General features: G+C 40.3%; 1 protein-coding gene across 1 annotated transcript in view; it reads left to right on the top strand.

Moving 5' to 3' along the window:
* Window positions 1-14920, top strand: part of ADGRV1 (adhesion G protein-coupled receptor V1) — a 361649-nt gene that overhangs the window by 186776 nt on the left and 159953 nt on the right. Inside the window, exons 81-83 of the mRNA XM_089483154.1 lie at window positions 1664-1803; window positions 6878-7038; window positions 9540-9640. Coding sequence (XP_089339280.1) covers window positions 1664-1803; window positions 6878-7038; window positions 9540-9640 — 402 coding nt within the window. The remainder of the gene's footprint in view (window positions 1-1663; window positions 1804-6877; window positions 7039-9539; window positions 9641-14920) is intronic.

The raw sequence follows: 14920 nt of genomic DNA, 5'->3' as shown, positions 1-14920 counted from the left end.
ATACTTTGAAATTTCAAGTCCTTGTATTTTATCATAATTTCTTATCTTATTATTATATTTCCATGACCATCAAAAAGAGCAGTGGCGACAAGGGACAGCCTTGGTGTGTGCCTTTTTCAATATTGATTAGATCTGTTTTTGATCTATTCAAGCTTATTCTGGTAAATTGTTTGCTGTATAAATTCATTATCCAGTTTTTAAATCTACCATTAATTCCCCATTCATCCAATACAATCTCTAGAAAATCCCAGATTACACTATCGAATGCCTTTTCGATATCCACAAATACCATCCCTAACTTCCTTTCTGAGTCTTCAAGGAACTCCTGATCCAAAGCTCCACAGCACTGGAAGCACACCCACCACAAAAGTCTGTCCCCCAGCAGGGCCTCGCTTCCGCCAACCCCCTGGAAGCTACACCACCTCCCAATAAGGGAACCCATCTCAGCAGTTCTCATGGCTGCCCTGTGCAAGAGTCAAAACCCAGACAGACATAACCAGTGAATGCTCAAAACTTCCACGTACCCATTCTTTTTATGCAGGCTGCATCCCACCGCAATTTTAGCCACCCCAGTGCAGAAAGAGTGTCCTCTGAATTCCTCCACTGACAGCCCAGCTTGCTGCAAAGCCTGATGAAGCACTGACACAGGTTGGAACTGTGTAAGAGGAATCCCGTCCTCATGAATGAAAAAGGGCCCTTCAATCAGGGGATGGGATGCCAGATAATTGTGTAAAGTCCTAACTGGGCACAGCTGGCAGTCATGAAGCCTACAAAGTTTGATGGTGGACCCTTTTCCCAACTGGTCATACTTAGACCTGCAAGGAACTAAAAACACAGCATTTCCCACAAAGAGACATCCCCCACCCCCTTTGAAGAGACTGCTTCATCCCATTCCAACTTGGAAGAGGGGACAAGCTCACCCACCTGCAGTGTATTGAAGAAGGCAGTTGCAAAGGCAGCTTGGAAAAGGCGAGTCTCAGCTCTGGAATGACACATGCCTTTTAAATGATGAGACAGCTTGGACATGAGTTTGAAGCAAATGGGTCTCCTCCCATCACCTGTCTGAGGGATGTCCTCCACCAACCCTTAATGACCCTTCTAATGAAAAAGGACATGCAAGGGTCCTGGAACCCCATGGCCTTGGAAAAGAAAGGCATACCGACCAAGTGGACCAACATGGTGTGTGGTGCAACACCAGTCTCCTACACCCAACTAGGAATTGAAGGATGGTGCAGGCGCAAACCAGCCAGTGTGTCTGGAGACCCATCACCCCACAAAAGGTGAAAAGCTTGTGGACAGCTCTCCTGTAAGTTCTAAGGGTGGTTGGGACCAGAGAGGACAGGACTTCCTGCATCACAGCACACGTCCAATCTCTCAAAGCTCCTCTGCAATAAAGGCGTAGGCGAGGGGTCTGCTCTGGGCACCAATTGACGGAACCTGGCCTTGTGGAAACAAAAGTCTGCGATGTTATTATCAAGGCGAGGCATAAAACGGGCTTCTCAGTGATAGAGCACAATGCATTAAGAAGTCCCTGTCCTCAGCATCCCCAGTTAAATTGTCTCAGAAGAAACTCAGTTTGAAACCTTGAAAAGACTAGCTATGTATTTGGTTTACAAATGAGGATCATATTAATTATTTTAAAGGAAAAATTTATGTGTTTCAGATTTTTTCAGCAAGTCTGAAGAGTCAAAGTCCTCTTCTATTGAAAGACAACAATGAGATCACCTACAGAATTTATTCTCCAGACAGCAGAATTGTTCCTCATAAGTCTTTGTGTCTTCTATGGAATCAGGCTGCTGAAAGGTATATTTTCTAAGTCATTGTGTGAATATAAAATGAGTGCAAGTGTGTGCAGGCATTCCATATGTGTATGACATCTATGCATAAGCACTGTGAACCTATTCCATCTCTTCTTTAACATTTTTTTCTGGTTAGAAAAGGATGGAATCCATTGTAAAAGAAAGACTCTCAGACATAATTGCTAAAATATGCCATTTATTTTTTAAAATGGGCCAATGTGTAGCTTCTTGGAGGCTGTGAAGTCGAAGGCTTTCATGACCTGCGTCCATAGTTTTCTGTGGGATTTCCAGGTTATGTGGCTGTGTTCTGGAAGAGTTTATTCCTGATATTTCACCAGCATCTGTGGCTAGCATCTTCAGAGGGTGATATACTTATCCACCCACATATTCTCCCACTCTGAGGCCTTGCCATTCAATAACAGACCAACATACAAATTAACCTGTAAATCACTTCATCCTAACCAAGGTTCACACAAGCATATATATATATATATATATATATATACACACACACACACACACACACACACACACACACACACCACATATTTCCATGCCTCCACCCTCTGAAGATGCCAGCCACAGATACTGGTGAAACATCAGGAATAAACTCTTCCAGAACATAGCCACATAGCCTGAAAAATCCACAGAAAACTATTATTGGAGACTGTTTTAAAGGAGAAAAACACACATACATTAACAGTTAATGTTAATAGTTAATAATGCATGGTTTTGGTAACAGTTAATAATAGACAATGTTGAGACAAACAGACAAACAAACAAAATCTTTATATGTATAATGCTCTGCTTCCACCTCTGAGGATTCATAATTACCAATTGCAAGATTTGGAGACACACATTTCTGAAATCCCTGCAAACAGATTTTCAAATTGTTTAGTATGTATGTCAAGGGTTTTTTTTATGTAATAATGCAATTTTGTTTGGGTTACTGTATTCTTCTGTAAAGATTTTAATTTCATATGTTAGTTAATGTGACTCCTCATTGAAAGTGTTTCTAGGGAAAGTAGTTGCCCAAGTACAATGTGGTATTGAGATCTAAAGGATAAAGCATAACAATCTGAATAACCTAGAAGTCTATTAAAAAATTTCTAAGGTACATATTGGCAATATCTTTGGGGACCCCAGCTGCATTTCTCCAGACAGATAGGTGTGGCATCTGTTAAAACTAGGGCTCAGAAAGCAGTTCTTTTGTACTATAATAGGATCTTTGATACGTCAGAAGACCGTCTCCCTAAGTTGTATTCAAGTTGTATCCATTGTGTTCACACAATGGATGAAATGTGGCTAGGCTAAGTTATATCAAGATTTATTAAAAACTAAGACCCTTTTAACAGACATTTTTATTATACATGGAGTTAAAAATATGCTGAGGGATAGGATTTACAAATTGCATGATAATAAGGAGTTAGTTCTAATTAAATCTTCAATTTTTTCTTACTGGTATCATTTATTGAAAACAAATCACGTAAGAGCTCAATACTTACAAATGCTTACCTTTGCCCCAGAAAACTGCATTTACTGAATTGCGTTTCCAAATTATGCCAACATCATTTTTGGATGCCAGATCTAGGGCTCATTCCCACTATGATTTGAAGCGATTTGCTGATTGCTTTATATGTGCCTCATTCCCATTGGAAACAGGATCAGATGCAACTGCAATTGTTTACACTCGCTTGGAAGTATGACAAATGCAAATAAATTGCTCTTTTCGAACACTAGTTTTTTGGTGTTTCCTTCGAAAAAAAGGAATTGGGATGAGTATTCCACACATGGGAAGGATGGATCTGCTTCAGAGACAGGCAGCATGGTAGGCAGAGCCCTGGCAACCTCCCTAGTGAGTTGCTCTGAGGAGGAGTGGGGTGGCCAAAGTGTGGTCCTCCCAGGGTGCCTTGGCCCCGGTGGTCCAAAACCAGAGAGATGTTTTGCAATTCAGGGGAGACAAAAAGCCATTGACTCCAAATTGGTGGAAGACAGCCTCCCTCTCATCCCCATGCCACTTCCCAGGACCCTCCTACCCACTGTGTGCTCAGCATCTGAGACCGCTGTGGTCTCCAAAGCCCCTGCAACCTCCCCAGTGAGGCGCTCTGAGGAGGAGCAGGAGCGGCTGAAGCATGGTCCTCCCAAGGTGGCTTTCTCTCTTCCTCCTTCCAGCTCAGGTGGAGCCATCCATCTTCCCACCTTGTCAAGGGGCGAGGTGGCATGAGTCCTTGAACCACCACTCTGGAGGGTGCCAGGTACCTGGCCTCTGACCAGAGGGAAACGTGTCAGGCAATCAAAGACCTCAAGGATGCAACAGACCCGAGAATGAAGGTGGCACATTGGAGGGCTGCCCCTCAGAGGTGAGACACCTGAATCCTTCCCCCGTCCTATTGTCAGACCTCTGGAGTTTTCCTCTTTCACATCCGGCATGCCTGAGGGGGCAAAGGGGTAAGGCCAGCTGTGGCAGCCTCGGATGTGGAGCCCGCAGTGGGGGGTAGGTCTTCCGGGAGTGGTGTGGGGAAGGGAGGGAGGTTATCTTCCACCCCTTTGCAGTCAGGGGCTTAGTGGCTTCCACATGGGGTGACCACAGGTCCTTCCTTTCCAGGACACAGTCCTGCCTTTCAGCATTCTGTCCAATGAAGCACGGGGTCATTTCTATTAGTGGGAATGACATTGAATAAGGACATAATTCATTTCCATGAGAACTAAGCATTGGCCCGAATCAAATCCACAAACTGATGTTAATGTGAATTGCAAACCTTTTGAAAAACAAGTGAGAATGAGCCCATAGAAGCATTCTAAGAATCCTAAATCTGTTGCATATAAAATAACCTTATTTGTTAAAACGACTGAAAGCATTCATACTATCTGAAAGCTATTGCTGTAGAATGTACATGGGACACATTAATTTGACTGACTCTAAGTACATGTATGCATATATTCTTTTATCAGATGTGTAATGGCTTTTTGTCAAATACAGTTGGCCCTCCTTATACATGGATTTTTTATACATGGATTCAAGCATACACGGCTTGAAAATATTTTTAAAAAGTATAAATTTCAAGTATCAAACCTTGATTTTTCTATTTTATATAAGGGACACCATTTTGTTATGTCATTGTATTTAATAGGACTTGAGCATACATAGATTTTGTTATTCACAGGGGTACCTGGAACCAAACCCCAGTGGATAACAAGGGTCCATTGTACAAGAAATGAAATATGTATATGATTATAATTACAGTAGTCATAATGAAGAATATATTTCTAGACTTACAGGAAACTCAGTATGCCAATACAGATTATTCAGATCAGTACCTAGGACCAGAGTGCCAAAGGTTACTAGACCATCTGTTTTCCATTCCCTATGACCAGGGAGTAGATACTTGTGACATCACAGAGATGGTGTAGGCAAAGACTGGGAGGTGAGCAAGCACTGCTACCAGAATGACTGAATGTGGAAATGTGCTTGAGAGCAATCCAGGTAAATGGGCCCACAAACTGGGTAAAACCTGGATAACCAGAGGTCATTTCACAATACATAATTATAGCACTTTGAGCACACTTTAACTGCCATAGATCCATCTTATGGAATCCTGGAATTTACAATATAGGGAATAGCATTTAGCTGGAGAGCTTTAGTGCCTCAAACCTGAGGATGCAGTAATGCCAAGTGAAGTGGGATCAAAGTGCTGTAACTATGTGGTGTGAAAGGGCCTCATGTAATATGGCAACCTGAGCCAGAGATAGGAGAGGAGAAGTATTTTTCAGTGACTGAACAGGCAACAAAATGCCCCCAATAACTGCAGTATTTGTCACCATTTACTCTAGGGCTTGCATCCTACATGGCCCTATCTTCTTGTTATTATGTGCCTTCAGGTCATCCCCATCTTACGGCAACACTATCATTTTCCTGGCATGATTTTTTTATTCAGAGCAGGTTTGTCATTGGCTTCCTCATGTCCAAGGTCACCCAGTGGGCTTCTAGGATTAGTGAAGATTCTCTGATCTCCCATCTCTAGTCCAATGCTCACCTGGTTCGCACTGGCTTTTGAATCTTATTTACAGTGCACTTAATACATGTGGAGTTTTTCCAGATAATACACTGCTTCTGAGGTCTGTAGAAGATTCACCATCAGCCCTTGGCACAGTCATTGTTTCTGTTGTCAAGGCTTGTTCAACAAAAAAGACTCACAAAGCAAAACACTGCTGTTTCACTCCTTGCCTTGCTCCAAGTGACACAATGGGCCAAAATGCCCATCCATCCACCATCTCGTTCCCCAGTCCCTTCCTCTCATTCCTGGCTCTTTGGTGCACTGTACATTGCACAAGCACAATTTACACACACACACACATCTTTGTGCTATGCCAGAGATTTCTGTCATCAGCTGCAAATGAGTGAAGATGCGTGCCCAGGCTTTAAAGCCACCATCCATTTAAAAACCCAGTCTTTCTATTGCTCCATGTCTGCTCCCTCTTGGTTTTGCCTTTCTTTCTGAAAACCAAAAGAAGTATAAGTGTAGCAATTATCTGAAGCTTCAACCAGCCCATGAAACCAGGCAGCCTTAGTGTGCCAGGTTTCAGGAACATCTGACTAGATTTAGTATGATAACAGTGATTTCTAACTCTAATTTGCAAGCTCTTAGCCTAGGTTTAACAGAAAAATATGGATTGATCTCATTAGGTTAATCTATTAGGCTTTGCTTTAACCCCTAGGAAGAGAATGGAGAATGGAAGCTGTTTCTGGTATATCACCAAGATATAAGGGTCAAGACCATCAACAAAATCTGTTTTCTATCCCCCCACTAAATTTTGGCATCAAGATGGTTAAATTCTAAAGTTTGTCTTTGCTATTTCATTCCCATCACCATGGAATGCATTTCCCATGACAAACATAATGTTTATGTGAGCCCTCATACTAGTGGAGTTAAAAAAAACTGTTACCCATCTGATGGAGCATTTCATATACTCACAACTCACACTCTTACAGTTTTTGCTCATGTTTTTTTTATAATGCCCATTAATCTCTAGTCTAAAGACTAATGAATTAACATTGTTGACCTTTGTTTCCCATGTAGCTGGTTGTCTGACAGTCAGTTCTGTAAAGTGATGGATGATTCTTCAGATTATGTGGAATGCTCTTGTTCACACATGTCTATTTATGCAGCCTATGCACAGACGGACAGCTTGTCTTCATACAACGAAGCTTTCTTCTCATCTGGTTTCATCTGCATTTCTGGTTAGTCTCTACATTTTTTTTTTTTTTTTTTTTTTGCATTACTGAATGATGTGTTAATTTTAAAGCAGGTAATAATATAGGATTTTTTAAATGAATGAATTAAAAATCAGTTTGTGAATAAGGGATGTAGGATAGGATCCAAAGACCTACTTTAGGCAGCTCCACTGGGAATTTGGACTCTTGGAACAAACTAATTATGTCAGCTAGTGCAAATAACCCCACCTTATTTTGGAAAGAGGTTGCTCCTTCATTTATTAAGAACTCACACAATTATACAGCCCAGATCCCAGCCCACATATGGGAAAGTCACTTTCTCAGTCTTTATGATTCTGTTGAAAATACTCCAAACTCATTAGCAGCTGATCTTATGATAGAAGTTTCTTCTCTTCCCCTTTGGCCTCCAGTTTCGCACTCAGAGATAAAGAGTCTTATCACTCAACTCAAACCAGCTCGCGCCCCAGGTGCAGACTTTATAACTGGTGAAGTACTTAAAAATAATCTTGATTGGTGGGTTCCGGTCCTCTCTAAATTATTTACAGCCATTGATAGATCTGCTTCCATTCCAAAAGACTGGGGCTTGGCCATCATAATCCCGATATATAAAAAAGGCAATAGATCCGATCCCTCTAATTTTCGACCGATTAGTCTCTTGAGTTTGGTGAGTAAATTGTACACAAAACACCTTTTAAAAAAGTTTATAGATTGGCTCGAGTCCGAAGATATTTTGTTGGCTGAACAGGCAGGCTTTAGGCCTGGACGATCCACTATTGACCATGCAATGATATTGCAATATCTTGTTGAAAAATACCTCCATTATGGTCAACCATTATATGCGGCATTTATAGATTTTAAGTCCGCCTTTGATTCAGTTAATAGATCTAGATTGTGGGAGAAACTATTGTGCACTAATATTGATAAACGACTCCTCTTGCTTCTTATTAAGATCCATGAGAATTCTAACATTAAGGTCAGATGCAGTCTCCAAGGTCATGTTTCTAAGGCTATTCCTGTCAAGACGGGTGTAAGGCAAGGATGTGTCCTAGCCCCCACTTTATTTAATTTTTATATTAATTCCCTTGTTTCTGCCTTGAACAATCTTTCTTTTCATCCTCCAAAGCTGGCTAATAAGCATATAAACTCATTGCTCTATGCGGATGATGTCGTTATCCTCTCATTATCTCCCATCGGACTTAAAAGAGCCCTAAATTCTCTTGCTTTGTTTTGTAAAGAGGACTACATCCCCCACTTTTAATTCAGTACTTAGTCTTTTCCTAAACTTCCTCAGTTTCAAAAGAGAGAGATGTTATCTGGCATGGAGGACTGAGACATAGAAAGCAAAATATCCCTTGACCCATTGAAACTTGTGTGGATATCTGGATTTAGGCCTAAACAAATTGTACTTAATAATAAAATACCAAAATGAGGAGACGCTTTGAAGTCCCAAATAAGTAAAACACAAGTTATGCTAAGCAGCTGCTGGTGACTTCCATGTTGGCAGTGTTGTTATTGTTATTATTATTATTATTATTATTATTATTATTATTAACCTTTATTTATAAAGCGCTGTAAATTTACACAGCGCTGTACATACAATCTTTTTAATTGGACAGTTCCCTGCCCTCAGGCTTACAATCTAAAAAGACACGACACAAAGGGAGTGGTGGTGGGGAAGGGGCCTCTCTAGTAGGATAATACATATAAAATACATAGCAATACAGGAAATGATTCAGTAAAACAGACAACAAAAGAACACCAAATAGCAAGTGACAATTATGCAATGCCTGGGAACACTGCCCTGAACAGGATGGTCTTCAACTCCGTTTTGAAGCTGGTTAAAGAAGTGATGGCCCTTGCTCACGGGGGAAGAAGGTTCCAGGAGTGAGGGGCAGTGAGTGAAAAGAGGCGAATCCAAGATGGGGCAGAGGAAATCCTGGGCTGGGACAGCAGACCTTGACTACCAGAACGGAGGGCCCTAGTGGGAATTAGTGGGAATCTGCTCTGGATTTTCATTGGGTAGCTCTCTTAAAGATTGTCTTTATATCTGTAGGCTGCCTTGGTTCACTCCTAGGAGGAAGGTAACATACAAATGAAAATAATAATAATAACAACAACAACTAAGAAGGAATTCCACTGGATGCTCTTTATTAAGCTCCTTTCAGCTTTGAGCCAAAGGGCAGCATGACATCTTAGATGAGACATTGTTTGTGTGTGAACTGCAGCACTGAGAAGTCCTTTCTTCAAGAAAATATGAACACTGTTAAAATACTCAAAATTAGCAGAGTTTTTTCTTCTTTATATGAGACTAGTGACATGGGAACTTTGAAAAGAGTTTTGTGAAATGGCCTAAATTAAGTATGGTTAAAAGATGAAGGTTATTTTTTTTTTATTCTTTTCTTTTCTTTACACGTAACAACATTGTTACAGATTTTAAAGCTGGCCTATTTCCCAGTAATAATCTAAGCAGAATCCCTGTTTTTCTTCTCTCCCTTTTGGTTTAACAGGTTTCATATTGGCTATTTTTTCACACCTCTTCTGTACCAGGTCTTCCATGTTTGCAGCAAAACTTCTTACTCATATGATGGTTGCCTGCCTAGGTACTCAGGTAGGAACATAGTAAATATAATACAACACACTGTGTAGCGCATCTTCTCCTTATTTTGTATCCTCTTGCTGTCATTGCAGTTGTATGATTTTGTGTGTTGTTAAAGGCACCACCACCTTTATAACTATTTCATATGTTTTGAGATGTGCTTTAGTACTGAAACAAATGTTCTGCAGCTGAACACCAGTTCACAATTCATGAGCGCAGACTATTGAATAATGCAAAAACGTTTTCTGCTACCAATGGATTATATCAGTGGTTCCCAACATTTGGTCCTCTATTTGTTTTGGACTTCAGATCCCAGAAGCCCACCCAACTTGGGTAACAGTCAGGAATTATAGGAGCTAAAGACTACAACATCTGGAGGACCAAAGGTTGGGGACCACTGGATTATATAATAGCATCTGTTACCATGAAAATATGAAAATATTAGCTATTCAAATTAATTTTTCAGTGAATTCTCATTTTATTATATTTAATTTAAAATCTGAACTATGGAAAGATCATACTTCTTGCAAAAGCAGGAATACTGGTATCTTGTGATTTTTCTTTTACACTGTCATATCAGAAATAACTCCTCGGTCGGATGTCACTTGGAATTTTCCTTTCATGTTTCGGTACAAAAATGATTATGTGGAATAATATGGTCCCATTAATTGTTAATATCTGGGCGTTCCTTCCATCAGGATCTTTTAAATGGGAGGAAGATATGCAATTGCTACAGGGAGGAGGGCTCACATATAAACATTTGTGTTGCTGCATTTTTTGCCAACTTAATGTACTTCTTTTAGAATCTCAGAAGTCTAAGGTCCTATTCATATATTTTTTAGGTCTGTCCAAATAATCTCACTGACACATTCCAGTTTTCTCTGTGCGTTCTGTTGCTCCCACGTCAGCACTGCAAATAAAGATGGTATCAGTTATGCAAATATGTTAAAAGTATGTTCACGTCTTGCAGAGTTTTATCTCAGTTTATCCCAGATCTGGTTATTCACACAATCAACAATGTGAATCTTTTAGGAAAACTCAAAAAAAAGAAACCTGAGATTGATTATTCTGGGTTAAGTGGTTTTTTGGCAGCCCCCCCCCCCCCCTTCAACTTAATCGGGTGTATTCAAAATGCATGTAAACAGCAAAGATTCAAGCCACATTCTACCAGGATTATTTTCCCTGCCTGATTGACCCCTGAGCAATATTCCTAATAGGGGAAAATCTCTCTCTCTCTCTCTCTCTCTCTCTCTCCTCTCCTCTCCTCTCCTCTCCTCTCCTCTTCTCTCTCTGTCTCACACACTCTACTGGTGGCAATGCCTTTTTGTCATGAGAGCATGAACAAGATGTTACAGCAAGAGGTAGTACTCTTAGTCACAAAATAGCCCACTCATACATTGGCTGACACACTGTTGGTTAGTCCCAGCTAGAGCAGACACATTTATTATGGCGAATGTGAGTCAGCATGTACTGTAGATAAATCTAATGCATTTAATGGATCTATGCTAATCATGAATAAAATAAGATTTAGACCACTGAGTGCTATTAAGTTGATTTCCCATTTTTCCCTCTAAGGAACCCAACATGGCTGACATGATACTCTTGCTCATCTCCATTTTATCAACACAACAACTTTGTGGGGAAGGTTGGGTCCAGAGATTGCGATAGGGCTAAAGAGACTAAGGGATAAGACAGATGGCACAACAAGGGTGGATTGGGGCTGCCCTAAAGCTGCATGCCTTGGTGCCATGGCAACTGCATACACAGGGCCTCAATCCATCCCATCACTACTGTTTCAAAGCAGCTTCTGAAAAGCACTAGTTTTTTACCACTCTTTTTAGGGTGGCTTTTCTGGGTGGGACAACTTGGCGGTGGCTCCCAGGTGGCTTAGAGGCATATGCCATGTGATCACCATGCCATCAAGCCACCTGGAAGCAGGATTTTTTCACCTGTTTCAGACCTATGTGAGCTTCTTGGCTGAATGGGGACCTTGACTTTCTGAGACTCAGTGCAACATGCCAACTACTATACCACACTGATCCCAGGGAAGTTGTGTCAAATGAGCATTCTACTCCTTGCCTCTCAGGAGTTTATCAGACAAGGGAAATTAGAAGTATAATCCAATGGCAATCTGAACGCAATCATGGGGTTTCACGTTATTGCATGATAGACTACCACATGCAGTTTCGGGCAATGGGAAGTCAGTCTGAACACAATCATGGGGTTTCACGTTATTGCGTGAGAGGTGATCACACGCAATTTCGGGCAATGGCAAGCTATTTTCGGGCAATGGAAAGTCAGTTCGAACGCAATTCAAATTCACATAAATTTGCTGAACTAGCGAATTCACGTGAATGCGTTCTGGCACCACTTTCTTTTCATTCGAAATTGAGAGAAATTCCTCCTGTGTGATAAACTCCTCAGTGTCTTAAAAAGGCTCTCAATTGCAATCTCATTCTTCTGAAGCATTACTGATGGAAAAGCATATCTCACCAGTGGCTTAAATGTGATTATATTGTATATGACAAGTGGCATGATATATCTCCTGGATACTGAAGTCTTGTTTTTTTTCTAAGTAGCCTATTTGAAATCTGGCTTAAGTGTGTCAGGCAACTGAAAAAGACCTTAGAAATTGCTGCTAGCTGTATCTGTGATCCATTGCTTTGCCACTCATGATTCTTTGCATGCACATAGTGTCACAAACCCTGATCTACTAGGGGCACTACAAGGAGATCAGGGCGACATCACAAGCAGATACAAATGTTTGGGAAGGTGAGGCTGTTTTGCTTTTTCCTCCCAGCAGAAATATCTGGAGTATTCAATTCTACAACATGAAACTGAATGTAAAGAAAACAAGGCAAGCTTCATTCCCTATAAAGCTGATAGCCTTTAAATACTTACCTTTACATTTCTCTGAATTCATTGTAATTTAGACCTGTTGAATGGGACTGGCCATTATTTTGGCCTTCAGGATAATACTTGAAACTAGGAATTACTTGTCCTCCAGAATAATACAGCTCAGTGCCAGACAGCAGCTAACAATGATGTTGAAAGATCCAAGATGTATTAGAATTGAGAATTTTTCTAATCCTTTTAGTAACTTTAGTTGTTACACTTTGTGTAAGTGTTTGTGTATGAGAGAGCAAGAGAATGAGAAAGAATTAGCTCTGTGGCTGTGCATTCCAGCCCGTGGGTTGCACCCAGGATCTCCAATTCACTTGATCCAATGCAATAAGAACTATGGTTGGAACAGAAAACTGTGGGTGTTTTTTGGACTGATACTTTCCTTCTCACCTGAATTTAGCAGTCATGATCTTAAAGTAAAATTTCTTTATTTCTATACACTGGAGGTTGTTTGTTTGTTTTTGCTAAATGTGAGACTAGGGAGCCAAAAGAATGGTTTGTGTGGAAATCTGCCTTGCTACCACTGCCTTGCCTTTGAACACATAAAGGTTCAAAAGCACACTTATTCTTTCAGAAGTGGATTTAATCTCATCCTATAATCTACATTGTTACACACATATAGTATGAATAGTATGCTGCTCCACTTTCTCCTCAGGTCATCTAAGGTAAAATCAAATGACTTGTTGCCTTTGGCCTCGTTTCAGCATCCTCAAAAGATGATCAGGTCAGCCATCTGATAGATCAGTTCAGTACTCTGCAAGGCTGATCTTACATTATCCTCCTACTTGGGGAGGAAGAGGGAAAGTGACAGCTGTGTCACAAGAAAGGAAACAGATTTACCTACTTTTGACTTGAGACTACTTCATCCTTTATTTCAACACCACATACTGTCATGACAAGAGCATCGAGAAAGCTTCTCTTGAGGAATATAACCATTGCCAAAAAATTGTTCACCTATCCTAGCAGTGGAGAGAGGAGAGAGAGAGAGAGAGAGAGTGTATGTGTGAGTGTATGAAATTTTTTAGAGTACAGCATAGTGTTCAGATTAAGAAAGGAATAGTGCCACTCACTTCTACTTTGGTTAGACCTCACTTGGGGTACTGTGTCCTAAGGCCTTTTCACACTACACAATTATAGCACTATGATCCCATTTTAACTGCCATGACCATATCCTATGGAATCCTTTGGTTTGAAGTTTGGTGAGGCACTTGAGCTCTCTGGCTGACAATTCTAAGTACCCCTCCCTAGTCTGAGAATCCCAGGATTCCTTATGATGTTGCCATGGCAATTAAAGTAGACTCATGGTGATACAATTGTGTAGTGTGAAAGGGCCCTAAGAAAAATATAAACAAGTTGGGATGTACCCAGAAGAAGGGAACCAAGATGGTAAAAGTTCTGGAAAGCTAGCCCTGTGATGAACAACTGAGGGAGGTGAATATGTTTATTCTGGAGAAAGGAAGTTGGAAGATATTACAATAGCCATCTTTAAATATTTGAGGGATTGTCAGGTAATAGGTTGAGCAAGTTTGTTTTCTGCTTCCAGAGAATAGGCCCTGAAGCAACAGATACAAATTACAAGGAAGAAAATTCAAATTAAACTTCAGGAGGAGGTTGCTGAAAAGAGCTGTTAAACAGTGAAGGGGATTACTTTGAAAGATGGAGTCTCCTTTGTTGAATTTTTTAGAAAGACACTATATGGTGACGTCTTGGGGTACCTTTGTGATGGAATCTTGCATCGGCAGTGGATTGAACTGTGACTATATAGCCTTGGTATAACTTGGGCAGTTTGCATAACAAGATTTTGCAAATGAAATTGAATTAATTTGTTCCTCCTTTTAGATCTCTCGCCTGCTACTTGCCTGTTAAACTGATGTACCTTTAGGTGAAATGTTTCTTCCAGTGTGAGAGAAAGACTGGCGTTCTTAAAATTCTTTGAACCATTTGTTACATCCATTAATTGACCCTTCTGACACTGATCATGGAACAGGCATGGTTTCTCCACTTCTCTTTCTTAGCTAGGGGACTGAAGGTTCTTTCCCTCATACTTGTCAATTTGTAGTTCATTTCTTAGTGACTCCACCATTGGTCACCTGAGCACCCAAGGTTGTAAATAATTGTTTTGTTTACTAGACAGATTGAAATGAATATTCCCTTTAAGACTCTCTTAATCTTTGGACTTTCAGAAAATCTATAATACTGAAATAATAAACAGGTAATTTTATTATTATAATGTATTTATTAAATAAAACAATAAGCATTTAAAGTTACATACCCTTTGCAAAAAGATCAACATTTATAGTCTAAACCTAGCACTTTTTTTTAGATATTACATGGTTCAGGAATCCTATTACATAATCTTTTATAAGAAACAAATCTCAAACTTGTATG

Source organism: Sceloporus occidentalis, unplaced genomic scaffold (assembly GCF_023333645.1).
Source record: "Sceloporus occidentalis isolate IW3139 unplaced genomic scaffold, rSceOcc1.0.p SCAF_1, whole genome shotgun sequence".
In the NCBI taxonomy this organism is placed as follows: Eukaryota; Metazoa; Chordata; class Lepidosauria; order Squamata; family Phrynosomatidae; genus Sceloporus; species Sceloporus occidentalis.
This window is presented reverse-complemented; position numbering and strand designations above follow the sequence as displayed.